Consider the following 14,337-nt stretch of genomic DNA (forward strand, 5'->3'; position numbering starts at 1 on the left):
ACCTCGTTTCTGGGCCATTCTCTTCGATTATAATTCGATTTTACTCGCGAGTTTATCTGGACAAGTAGAATCCATTCTTTACTAGCTTCAAAATGCTACAAAAAGTTAACTTTTACATCATCATAATCGGTTTGCGCGCCCACTTTAAATAGACCAGTCCGAGTCAAATTTGATTATTATTTCATTTGTTCTACTACTGATTTCAACTATAACTTTTTACAGAGGACACATTTTGATAAAACAGAAAATCATAAAAAATGTATCATCTAATCTAATCTCTTACTCAATTTTGTGTACTATTTTGAAGTATTACGAGTATGTCATACTTTCTCCACAACCTTAGATAGTAGAAGTTTCAAAAGTTTCCATCTGTTAATTTTGTAGCTCTAATAGAAAGGAAAGGAAAAGAACTATCTTATCTAAAAAATCTTAAGTTTCCTACAAACGATTTTTGGATTTTAAAGAAATTTGAGCCTTGCTTGAGAAGAAGCCTATTCTAGACTGTTACACTTTAATCCCATTCTAGAGAAAACTGAATTGTAGTTACTACATCTGATCTGAACCATTTGTTTCCACCACAGGGATAGTCTTATTTACTAACAAAATGTGCCCTCAAGTCCAAATCCACCTATATATGTATGTATGTACATACATTTATATAGATGAGCATTGTGAATTCAAAGAGGTTTACATAGAAATTTACGCAGTCTCATAGTTACAGTTGCAAAAGGAAAGGCGAAAATGCGAGTAAAACGAAAATTACACTTTAGAAAAGTTTTCATAGTTTTTGAAAAATTATGCACATACACCTCTACATACTTACGCATAGGTAAACACATACATTGCTTGCGAAACTTTTCTTAGCCGCGGGTATGGAAACCTTGAGCCATATGCTTTAAAATAAATAATATTTAAAGTTGTTCGTCGATTTTCACTGAAACTTAATTTTTTATGGTTGTAAAACTATAAACTTTGTCATTTTTGTAGATTTGCATGTGTGGGTACAAGGTACCAATTATATAGCACAATCAATTTCAACAAATAACTTTATTTTTTCTTACTTTTATTTGTAGCACAAAAAGAAGATTTCCAATGCCCCTCCACTATTGCGAACGGAAATTATGCTGATCCAGTCACTTGCCGGCGATTCTATCAGGTATGAGTTTCTGATTAAATTATATAATTTAGTATGTAATGTTATTTTCGTTATTTGCATATTCACATTTCACAGTTTACACAAGAAAACGATTAAAGCTATTTAAAACTGAAGTCAAAGTATAAACTAATTATCTTAAGGTTATTTACGAGTGTATTATGTAATCAATTAGCTTTAAAAAATTAAAAGTGCTATCTTTTGTACGGATCAGAACCAAAATTAACATATGAGAAACTGGTGCCTAATCATATAGGTCTAGTATTTGTGATACCTCTTTGCACAAAGATTTTTCTGACACAGTAAAGCTCATAGTAGTATCTAGTAGTTTCCTCCTCCTCTTTTTTTAATTATTTGAATTAGCTCTTAGTTTGAAGAAAGCGCTAGTGGTTTTAGAGTCAACACTAGTGATACCTGGTAAAATATTATGATAGCACTGCTCTCAGTCAATAGCTGGATCACTATGTCGAACGCTTATTGGCAGTGAAGCTCGACTAGTTTTCTGAAATATTGATAAGTTGGTACGACTATGTAAAAACATTATTTCCTTGCTCCATTTCTCTTTTTACCGCCAGACTTTTCTCTCCTTATGCATCAAGCTAAAGCTTCATTTAATCCAAGAATTAGTTTCTATTGCTTGGTGCTGTTGAGGAATCATAAAATCATTCACTTCACAAAGTTTTAGTATACCTCCAGCATAAGGTACTCTAATGTGGTTTATCGCGACCTACTGGTAGCATTGATACAGATTTGACTATATTTCCTACTGGTGAAGCTATATTTCTGACTATGAAATCGAATACCCAGTAAAGTCTTCCATATAATATGTAGTATAATAACAGTACTCCATTTCAAATTTTCCTGAATACCTTTACACAAAACTTAAAAATATTTCCATAGAAGAGTAAGAACTTTTGAGAACTTTACTTATGAAAACGACAATTTTTATTTATTATAAGCGGAATCTTGTTGAAAACCTAAATAAACATATAGATTCTCATCAGACGCTATAATATATTTAATAAATGATTAGCATGATGAGCTGAGTTGATTTAGCCATGTCCGTCTATCTGTCTACATATTATATAACCGAACTAGTACATCATTTTTTGAGATATCAATCTGAAATTCTGCACACGTCCTTTTCTCACAAAGAAGCTGCTCACTTATTGGAACCCCCGATATCGGAAAACTTTTTGACAATTACTTCACAATATATTTTCTTGAATTTTGGCATGGATACAGTGTTTGTAGAAATTGTTTGATCAGATCACTATAACATATAGTTGTCATACAAAGGATGTTATAGTTTCGTTGCAACCCAATTTAAGGTTTTTTCTTGTTTCGCAAAGTTTTGTGTTTAGATGAGAAATGAGATTATTTTGAAACTCAGATTTGTTTAGACTCATTTAAAAGTAATATTAAAATATTACTAAAAAATTGAATTGACAAATATTTTTAATTTAATTACATTGCTCAGACTCTTGAATATTTCAAGCATTTTAACATATTATATATTGAATTGCTTTTTAACATATTATATATTGAATTGCTTTTCAAGTTTCTTCACTCAAACATGTACACATACATATACATTTATTTTTATATATTCGAATTTACTGAGGGAATTATAGTGCTGTTGTTTTTTTTTTTGTTTTTGTTTTTTGGGTTTGTATAATATTTTCAAAAGTTTTATTTTTCGTAGTTCAATCAAATTTATACTTAATAGTTATTAAAGCAGAGGCTTAACCCTATTGTGCCCATGCGCGGACTTAGAACTCTCTATCTGTTTACAAAACTTATTAGAGTACTAAATTTCGTTTTGTCTATTTCAAAGAATTGATTTTATTGCTTTTGCATTTCATTATGATGCTGGACTCACCTATTACGATCGGTTAAAATTTGAAAATCAGTTAGAACAATTAAATTAAATAGTTTGCAAACAAAGATGGATTAATAAAAAAAAATGTCCTTTTACTATTATCACAAACAATTAAAAATATTGTTTTTAGCTTTAAAGGAAAAAAATTTCGACGCTCTGGGTTAAAATTACGTATCATTACATGTCAGACTAAATTTAAAGTGAGAACCCAGCATCTCTCCATTTATTAAATGTAATTTTATATATAAAAAGAGCTAGATTGAATCACACTTAAATATGTATATTATGCATAGCAATAACCTTAAAATTCAATTCCCATGATCCCTATTATACTTTTACTGCTGCTTACTGCTATTTGTTATTGTTGCAACCACTTAATGGTATGAATAGCTCACAATCGTAGTCGAACTCCGCAAAATAACTGTAATTCAATAAATATTACTTCATTTCAGTGCGTCGATGGTTACCCTTACTTGAATCGCTGTCCGTCCGGCCTATACTTTGATGATCTTCAAAAGTTCTGCACCTTCAAGGAGGAAGCCAAATGTGGGCCACTCCCTACAAGTAAGTGTTTACTAAAATATGATATAACATTATATTTAGCAATATGCACACAAGAAATATAAAAAGTAATGAATTACGGTAAATGTTTGGAAATAAAGCAAATCGAATCAAGCCAGTTTATGCACTTACGAGCATATGCCACCAACATACACACACATGTGTGTGAATATACGTATTTATTTACTATGTGTCCATGTAAGCAGTGACTTATAAATAAAATGCTGGTGGAAAGTAAGAAATCCAAGAAAGTGCAAAAACACCAGTAAAATAAATAATAAATCATAATTGCAGAGTGCAAGGTATCAAGCATGTGTGTGTGTGCTTAAATGACAAAAGCGCTTTTTGCCTACTTACACATACGAATATATCTTGCAAGTGTGTTGGTAATGTGCAGCAGCTGCTTGGTTTTCAATATGCATACAACTTTATTGGACAATATGTATATATACATATGTATAAAATGACATGTATGTGTATATACATCGCGCCGTTGCACAGTGGTATGTGGTGGGTAAAAAACTGTAATTGCTTAAATGGCTGTAATTTATAAACTAAATATCTGAATAAACATATACTTGTATATTGTATTTCGAAATTTGTTTTGAAAATATAATACTTTTTCTTTAAAAAACTTGTGAAAATAAATTTCAAATATTATCAAATGAAAATAAGCTTTTCTACATATATAATATTTTCTTATTATTGTAAAATTATTGAATTATTATATTCATATCCTGAACAGCGCATATATAGTTTGACACTATGTTTGTAACCCCCAAAAGGAAACATCAGAGACTCTATAAAGTATTTAAATGATCAACGTGATGAACTGAGTCGACTTAGCCATGTCCGTCTGTCTGTATAAACACATATTAGAACCTCAGATTCTGAGATATCGCTCTAAAAAGCTTTGCTCGCGTCCTTTTCTCTCCATGAAGCTACTCATTTATCGAAACCGCCGATATCGGACCACTATAGCATATAGCTACCATACAAACTTATCGATCTGAATCTAGTGCTTGTATGAAAAACTTCTTCATTTGACGAGATATCTTCAAGAAATGGCGCATAGGTTATTGCCTAAGGCAATGGTACAATCTCCGAAGAAATTGTATAGATCAGTTCACTATAGCATATAGCTGCCATACAAACTTATAGATCAAAATCCAAGTTCTTGTAACGAATTCCTTACATTTGGGAACGCTATTATAGCTTCAGTGTATACAATGTAAACGTTTTATCTTTTTCTTAATAGTCTTGATATTATATTAGAAGTATATTGTATATAAAAAAAATGTTTGTTACTATAATTGAATAACAATTTTTTTTTAACATAACTATTATACTTTTACATTACATTGAGTCAAAATTTAATTTTTAAGTTTTATTGAAGCCACACCACTGTGCAGGGCCATGCCCCTTTTTTTATATCACCTAGTTATAAGTGTCCCTTGTGGCTATTATTCTCTTATATTTGCAGAAATATCTAAATGTTTCTAGTTTTGTCAAGTAATGTTATATAAGAAGAAAGTGTGGTTTTTATATGATTTCAACAAATAAAAGTTAGACTCAAATAGAAACCACATTTAAAAATAGTCTTCAGCTATCTAAGGGTATCAATTTCTTTAAAATGGAATATGCGAACTTTCACATTTTTCTCCCAAAGAAATATGATGGCGGCTAAGCCGTTTGAACAGTGATTTGAAACTACTATTGAATACTAAATCTGGGCAGAAATTCTAATTTTTACTTTCATGAAGCCATATACTATGTACTGTACTTTGACACGCCCCTTTTTTAAAAACTTTGATTTAGACCTATGTATTGATGTATTTTATAATAATGCCAAAGAAAGCCAATCATGCAGTGAAAGACATCAATTTAAAAACAAAAATTTTAATTTTGAAGAATTGAATTAGTTTTGATTTGATGAGAGACATTTTTTGTGCACAATATTTAGGTCATTTAACTGCAACGAAAGAATGTAACGCAAGGAGATATTGTTGCTACAAGAAAAACTAATGTAATTTCTAAGTGATTTAAGGCAAAAATATTATAAGGTTGTCACCTATTTGAACATCTAAACAGCTTATGTATATAATAAAGACACACAAAAGTTGATTGAGTTGAGATACATAAAATTTGAGTATGCTTGTTAACAAAGGGTTGCCATCTCCCTAAAAAATTAATATAAAAATTTATAAGAGTTCCGAATTTTGCTCCAAAGGGAAAATGCTTAAGAAAGATTACAAAGTTGCTACTCTTTAAAAGTTTCTAATTAGTGAAATTTGTAAATTAATTAAATTTAACGACTTGGGTACCAAAATAAAGATGCCTCAAGTTGAAAGTATGTTTACGATAAGGTTGCCATAATGTAATCAATTTGTTACTAGACGAGTATCAATAGTTAACAAAATTTTGCATTTGAAACTACTTTTTGAAAAATGTTGCCACTGTTTCAAATTCATAAATTATATTAAATGTTACAACATGGGCACTAAACGAGCTTGAACCGGCCATATCCATCTAAATTTTTGATTTTAATAAGATTATCTAATTACTACTATTTAAGTTTCAAAGCTTTGAAAATATATAGTTGAAAAAAGATTTTTAAAGCAGTGTTACCATCTTTCACAAAATTTTAATTGAATCGGTACTACATAAAATAATAATAACGTGAAGAAGTTTGTAGACATAAACTTACATGGTTACGGTCGGTTACCATACTTGTAGAGTAGTCTTGCCATCTGTTCAAAATTTTTACTTTAAAACTGAAGAATTTAACTAAATTTAGTTCAACAAAATTTATACGATTTTTCGGTAACCCTAAAAAAATATAAAGAAAATTAAAATTAATATCATAGAATATTTAACTTATAAACTTTGCTTTCTAAATTAAAAATCGTTAAGATATAGTATATAAATTATAAGAAATATTAATTTTTTGAAACTCTAAATCATTGTGTTTAGCGAGATTTCCCAGAAAAAATGGCAACGCACTAAAACCGAAGCATTCTAACTTAATAATTTTAATGAGATAACTCGGATTCTTTTTTATATGTACAGTATAAAAGCAATCATAGCAGCTCCGATTATACCCGTTCTGAGCACCTTACCACATTGCGGTCTAGGGAAAATATCCCCTTAATTCAGCAATATCATATATTGTTCGATACATTGGAGAATACCAGCTTAAAAATAAATACTCATTTTAAGCAATTTTTCTTTACTAAGTCATGAGACTTTCTCTTTGTCGCTTGTTTTTTGGGACTCACACTACTGTGCGCGCACTATCCCTCTCACAGCGACTCAGACTCACCAGCAACGTCTTACGAGTCGAAATATAATTTATTATGCATTTAATATGAAATTGGAAATTGGCCTCAGAGCAAATGGAAATTCTATTAGAAGTGCAGTAGCTAAGACAAACATGCAGTAAAAACAACAGCAACAACATGCGAGCATCGGTATACTTGCTGCTTAGGTTTGTATGTAGGTGTGTGTGTGTGACGACTTACTTATTAAGATGTATAGTTCTATGTGTAGGAAAGACAAATTGGCTGCTACAGCAAGAAGTAGGTGAGGCAAACAGAAGCTGAGAAGCGGTGTGACAAACACATACACACACATATGGCTGAATATAAGCGCAGCCAACTCAAGTACTATACAGCAGGGCGTATACGTAACCGCTTTAAATGGTAGGCCGCCAAAGTGGCGATATACACATACATACACAAGCTAAGAGTGTTGTAGTGCTTCAGTAACTGCAATACCCAACACTTTAAGGCAGGAGAAAGTCGTTGCAAGGGTTAAATACCACAATCACAGTGGGCCAACATTTCGCATGACGAAACGTTCTCTACGCCGACCGTCGAGAGTGTTTGGCCTACACTCGGAGTTAAAGGGTCGTCGGTGGCGGCACACTTTGGGAGTAAATGTCGCATAATTCATTTAAAGCCAAAACCGCACAAAAGCACACACAGCTGAGATGATTTTATGGCTGATGCACATGCAAGCAAACACACACTTATACATGCATACAAAAGCTCACACATACAGAAGCACTTCAACATATGCTAACCTTAGTCTCACAGACTCTCACACACACATACACGCACTTCATCTCTGCACTCTCTACACTTTAGGTTAGTTGCAAGTACACGCTTAGTGGCATCAACTGAAATTGCTAGCCTGGATTTCGTACAAATCTTGTATGGCTCAGCAAAGTCTGAAATAAAAATTTCATCTCACAGCATTGCAATTGAGTCTTGGAAAATGTAAAATGGAAAATGACACTAAAGCGTAATGCAAAAACACACACACACGCACACACATTTGGATGGCTTACGCAGCCGTGCACGCTGTATGTGGCACGTTTGGAGGCGCAGCCATTGTAAAGGTGCTTACACAGATATATGCTAAAGCCAAAATGCCAACTAAATGGGATGTCCAAATAGCAAGTGTACCATAGAGTGGAAATAGAGCGTAATAGTAAGACAGCAAGCTGCACGAAGCGCTCATAGTTAAATGTCTTAAAACTCTTTTTTACTGCCAGCTACTTGATTGCCAAAAGAAAAAGTCACCAAAGCGTGCAGTTGACGGCTTTTTTACTGCGACGAGCATCGGACAATATACACGTTCACTTTATTATGATTATTGCGCTTACTGAAACACTTTCTTGCCACGTCAGTTGAATTTGAAGCGGCGCATTGCCCAAGCATTTTTCGCTGGTATATGCAAAAATCGAAATTAAGACTTTTGAAGTAAAATAAACTATACTAAAAATATATTTGTAGAAAATAAAAATAAATGAAAAGTGAATAAAGAAAAAATGTATTCATTCCCGAGCAAATGATATAGAAAAGTTTAGCTGGAAACGAACAATAAATACCCTCAAATATTGTGTGCAAAGAAAGAGTGTGAAATATATCGAGAAATCTATCAGACTTAATCATAACAGTGTCTGTCAATATTTATTTTAAAATGGAATTGTAATTAGATTGCACCTGTTTTTAGTATCAGAGTAACAAGCACCAACACGGTATCTTGGCTTATATACGAAATGTATACATAAAAGTCAACTGTACTACTGAATATAACTATATTCACAATATTAGAGCCAGATTCTATAGGTCAATATATAGACTAATTTTGGTACCCGACAATGCGCATTTGTACATTATCATTTTCAAGTATATACGAAGTAAATGGTCAAGAAAAGGTAGGCAAATATTTATTCGACTTTATGTGGCTAAAAAAGGTATTAATCGGCTTCAACCACTTTTAGTCAAAACCAACCTTATGCTGTGTGTGTGACATTTTCACCAAAGTTTAATAATATATATAAAAAACTCATTAATATAAATTATGAGAGACTGATCATTATAGGGCGTTTAGAAAAGCTATTAACCGATTTTTATCTATTTTTGGCACTTAATCACGATATGCATTTACTTAATGTAATTGTGAGATGACCGATTTCATCAAATTTCGGGGGGGAAAGTCGATCAACTTCATGTTATAACGTTTGCTATTGGGGGATGCTGCCGCCATACCACAATCCGCATCAAACGGTCAATTTGTGGGGATGCAATTGCGTTTCCTTAACAACACGAGAATTCGATTCACCCCATTAGCGACAATTTTGTTTGTTGACGAATTCATTAAGCCAGAAATGGGCCTCTTTTACAAAAGTGAAGCGTGTCATGATAAAATGGCAAATCTTACTGAACACACTAACGAAATTTTACACAAATCTGAGAACAAACATGTTCGCCACGAGCTATCAAAATTACGCCTTCTCTATTGGTAACAGCAGTATATACCAATACCGTTCCTACGACATTCTGACCTAGGGCCAATCCGATAAAGGGCTATCAATCTGGAAACATTCTTGCAATTATTTTGGATGGTGTTTTCTATTGCTTACAACAACAACAATCGATTTTACCTATTTTTTAAGAAACAAACATTAGGGGTTATTATACTGTTGCTACAAGTATAATAGTTTTGTGCACCTAACGGTTTGTATCACCTAAAACTAATCGTATTAGATATAATATATATATATATATATTAATAATGCGTAGTCATTATATAGGTTATAATATACATATAATATATATAAATGATCAGACTGGCGAGAATACTTGAATTCCGAGTGACTGTCTGTCCGTCCGTCTGTCGTGCGCGCTGTAACTTGAGTAAAAATTGAGATATCGCAATGAAACTTGATATACGCGTTTTTTGGTAAAAAATTGGGGACGAGTTCGTAGATGGGTGTAAACTTCCACGCGCACAAAACACCATTAATCGAAAGCCTATATTAAATCGTAATAACAAGGGGACATGCGGTTTAAAAATTAAAAAAAAAATAGGCGTAGGTCCGCCACTACGAGATTTAATGTTTATATCTCCCAGACCATTCGAGCTATATCACTTAAAGCACAGGACAAATTATTTTGACAGCGAAAAAGTGAAACCACGCCTACGTCCACATAATGGTTTTGTTAAAAACTACTAAAAGTGTGATAAAACATTAACTGAATGCATAATAGACATTATACTTTACATCTAGGATGGCACAGGCCGGCCTTACATAAGCAGATATCAAAATTGTAGGATGGTCGTGGCACCGCATTTAAGTGAAATCACATATCTCCGGATCTGCTCCACCAGTTTCAACCAAATTCGGTACCTACGACTAGTTTGACATTTTACAGTACGAATGGGCGAAATCGATTTACAACCACGCTTCTTCCCATATAACACAACTTTAAATTTCATCTGATATTTTCACTTTCCAGTATACAAATAAAACACCAATTAATATAACGTGATAAAACTTTGCACGAATAGTGCCTTTGAAGTGTGCCACCTTTTGCCCAAAAATTGTCCTAATCGAACCAAAACTGTACAAGCCCCAGATACCGGAATATATCAGTCAATGTGAGAGATATACAATATAATTGACATTAGCAGAGAACGCTTTCCTGATTATAATACAATAATATGTCTGTATGTCATTATTTTGTTGAATCGGGTCAATATTTCCCTTAATCCCCATATACCTAATAGAAAGATTTTCGAACTACCGTACTAAGTAAAATAAAGTTTTAAAACTAATTCAGTCTATGTTATATAATATAACTAAATAAAATATCAGATTTGATCGTAATTCATTCACGTTAATTTCGAATAATGAATGTTCAATTCTTTCGTAACATTTTTTTAACATGAAGTTTTCCATACACCTGAAGGTTTTTCCCCAAACTTTTCTTATAAGTATATTATATTTCTATATGTCTCCATTACCTAAAAGTATGACAAGTTATCGTTATCCAAACAAAACTTTTAGGTGAAGGTCTAAAATATGTGTTGAAGTGAACGGTGTACTCATAAAATTTTCCACCAAAAGGTAGTCATTATATAGGTGATCATAAAATAAATGCTAGACAAATTGTGTCTACTGAGTACTCGTATGTTTATAGTATTAAATGTGGCAACTCAGCCAGCATATATTTCAACCATATTAAAAACGGTAACAACTAGAAAGTATCGTGCTACTTTGAATGAATTAAATCGATACAACTCTTAATGATGAAGAGATGTACTAAAATTAATTTTATAAAATTAAATTTTACCCATGCATTGCCAAATTAGGGATATTATTGGAAATAAAATTTACATATGAGTCTATTCATATATAAATATCTCAATAATAATAAAGTGGCAATCGCATTAATGAACTTTGCGGATTACAGCTAATTTCTAACTTCTGCAGCAAGATGTTGCCACCAACCACGCGTCTCCGCTGCTGCAGCTAATAATCGAACCTGAAGATTTGCCAAATTATGCAAAAACTCCAAACAGCATACCCCACAGCGTCACGCTAAGAATTCACTAGAAAGTTCGTAAACTCTTTTCAATTTCACAGTTTAATGAACACGGTAAGTTTTGAACGGAAGTAAGAGCTTAATGTCTTCAACTTAGTGTAAATGACGCCAAATATTTACGCATGGAAATTTATGCAAATTTGTTTTCATACTGTTGAGAGTTAAGCATAGTATGAAAATAGAAGTTAATTGCGTATTTTATAAATTTGTTGCAAGAGAGGAATGTTTCAAAGAAATCATATTTTCTTCAAATCACCAAATCCTTTAAGAAGTGAATATGATGCAATAAATTATATAAAGCACACTAAATAAATAAAACTCGAAATATTATCAACGAAAAGTGCGTTTTAACTCTTTTACTGCTGTCGGATAGAAACAAAAGCAATAGTTAGGTTAATAGTTATAGAAGGAAAGTTAATTTGAAACTGAGAAAGCTGAGAAATGCGCACGAGCTTTTCTATATAGTGCTGTTCTAAGTACACAGTTATTCCGACCACAAGACGATTGTTATACTTTTATCTCACAAAATTAACAAACTCGTTTATTAAATATAAAGCCTTAAATCATTAAAAATCCATATAAAGCGTAAGATAATGCACAAGTCCATAAAATATTCTTACACCATTTACTATCTCCTTTATACTAGTCGTTTTCGATTCGCCACTTTTCAGCTCGCTAAATTTGAGCTCGACTCTCTTGCCAAAAAACGTAATCGTGAAAGAAGCAACACATATAACAGAAAACATATAAAAGAAACCTTATCAAATTAATATAATCACCGGCTGTTCTATTTTTACTTGACTACCTTAATATATTTGATTTTTACCAGTTTCTCAATGTTCCGCAATGATTAAATAATTTTCAGATAAAACTGTTTCACGTACCTATTAGTTCCATTTGCCAAATAGATTCGACTAGCCCTAGTAGATTGCATAATTGAAGCAGCAAAACTAGTATTTTAATTTTTCTTTTTCGCAACTATGGCGAAAATTCGACATCTTAAAAAATTAGGTCAATGAAAACATATAGAAGTTTCGTCTACAGTGTACAAAAATCAAACAACTACAACAACTCTAGCATTAAAACATAATCCTTCACAAATTAAGTCAATCTTTAGGCCTTTTTAATATCACTAAAATTTATTTCTCTCTATATTTTTGTATTTTCTAAATCAGCAGCGAACACACAACTACCAAGCTATACTCTTAGACGCCCACTTGTATGCTAACATATGTCGGCATATGTCAACTTTTGCACTGAGCCATTCACTTCAGCATTGCCTTCTTTCCATCTGAATGTGCTGATGATTGCTGGAGTTATCACTTGTCAACTGCTGACTTTTCGGCTTCATCAAGCATTTATCTATCTCTCCATGTATGTATCTGTATACATATACACATATGTTACAATGTATTAAAATTGTATTGTCTCACATCTCCATGAGTTAGTAGCGTCAATTGTTTTAACTCTGTGATATCTAAATGCATATGCATTAACATTGTTGCCCTGAATAAAATGGATTTGCAAGTGTGTGTGTATGCATAGACTACACATATGTACGAGTGTGTATATAGAATTGACTTTGTGTCAATGTTCCAGAAATGCAGCTTTCAATACTATTCATCTAATTCCTGGTATTACTAACAGTTTTACGACTTCGATTTGAATACGTGCTGAAGTTAGAAAATACCGTAAGTGAGAGTGTGTTTATATTAAGGAGAAAATTAAGTAAAATTGAAAATAGTGAGAAAAATTAAAATTTTTAAAATTATTTAATTCGATTATAAAATACGACAACAACGAATATATTTATCTTTCAAAAAAAGGTTAGGAAATGACAGTTGTGGAAATATGAATTTTATACTACAATTAATCAATTATTTATCTACCACTCATCATCATACAATGTCTAATGTTTATAACAGAGAACTCACGAGTAAGTTTAATCCATTTTTATGCTTATTTCTTCTGTTCCTGGTGGTAATGATAATATAATCAGTGAGCGCCTTATTGTTTTATTAACTTTAAACTATGCTTAAATATGCAAAATATCAGTCTAGGGTAGCTTAAATACATTTTTTATTTCGGGATCGCTTTATATACGTATCCAAATTTGAAAACTGTCTAAATTATTCACTTTTTTTGCGGTCAATAAGGTGGCAACCCATTCAAATGAACATATATGTCTTAAAACGTCTTTGTTTGTTGCTTGCATTTTAGAATTTTATTAATTTCACCATCTTGGTTGACTATATAATTTTCAAAAGATGGCAACCCTTTAGAAATATATTCCATATTTAACCTTTGTAAGGTATATTAGTAGATATCGCTATTGCAATAATTCGCTCCTATTATTACAGATAGATGTTGTACAATTATTAAAAGTTTATCGTATAAATTTTATTGAATTCAAGTTTAAGAAATAAGTGGCAACCCTTTAAAAACTATTTGTTTTATTACGTTGCGACGTTCCTAAAAATATAGCCAACATAAATCTTTACTACATCTGATCAATTTAATGCTTTCGTTATAATATTTAATTTATTTTCACTGTTAAGTAGACTACAAAGTTGTTAAAAGTTGGCAATCCCTTACGAAAATATTTTCAAAAACGAACTTTCTTAAACGTCTTTAAATGGTTTTTGATACTTGCATTGTAAACTCGTTTCTTCATTATCACAACAATTTTGCTTAATTAATTTTTAAAAAGGTGACAACCTTCTTCAAAATGTTGTAAGGTTAACTTTTTTAAACATTTTTAATTTTTTACTCGTATTATACAGAATTATTTTTTTCATAACATTTATTTAATTTAAAATTTTCAAATAAGTGGTGACTCGTTA

General features: G+C 31.8%; 1 protein-coding gene across 2 annotated transcripts in view; it reads left to right on the forward strand.

Moving 5' to 3' along the window:
- The window catches only part of Cda4 (chitin deacetylase Cda4), a 135,520-nt gene that overhangs the window by 65,676 nt on the left and 55,507 nt on the right, over positions 1-14,337 (forward strand). For both annotated transcript variants that reach the window (XM_070110451.1, XM_070110450.1), the window contains exons 2-3: positions 1,074-1,156; positions 3,488-3,599. In XM_070110451.1, coding sequence (XP_069966552.1) covers positions 1,074-1,156; positions 3,488-3,599 — 195 coding nt within the window. The remainder of the gene's footprint in view (positions 1-1,073; positions 1,157-3,487; positions 3,600-14,337) is intronic.

Source organism: Bactrocera oleae, chromosome 5, assembly GCF_042242935.1.
Source record: "Bactrocera oleae isolate idBacOlea1 chromosome 5, idBacOlea1, whole genome shotgun sequence".
NCBI lineage: Eukaryota > Metazoa > Arthropoda > Insecta > Diptera > Tephritidae > Bactrocera > Bactrocera oleae.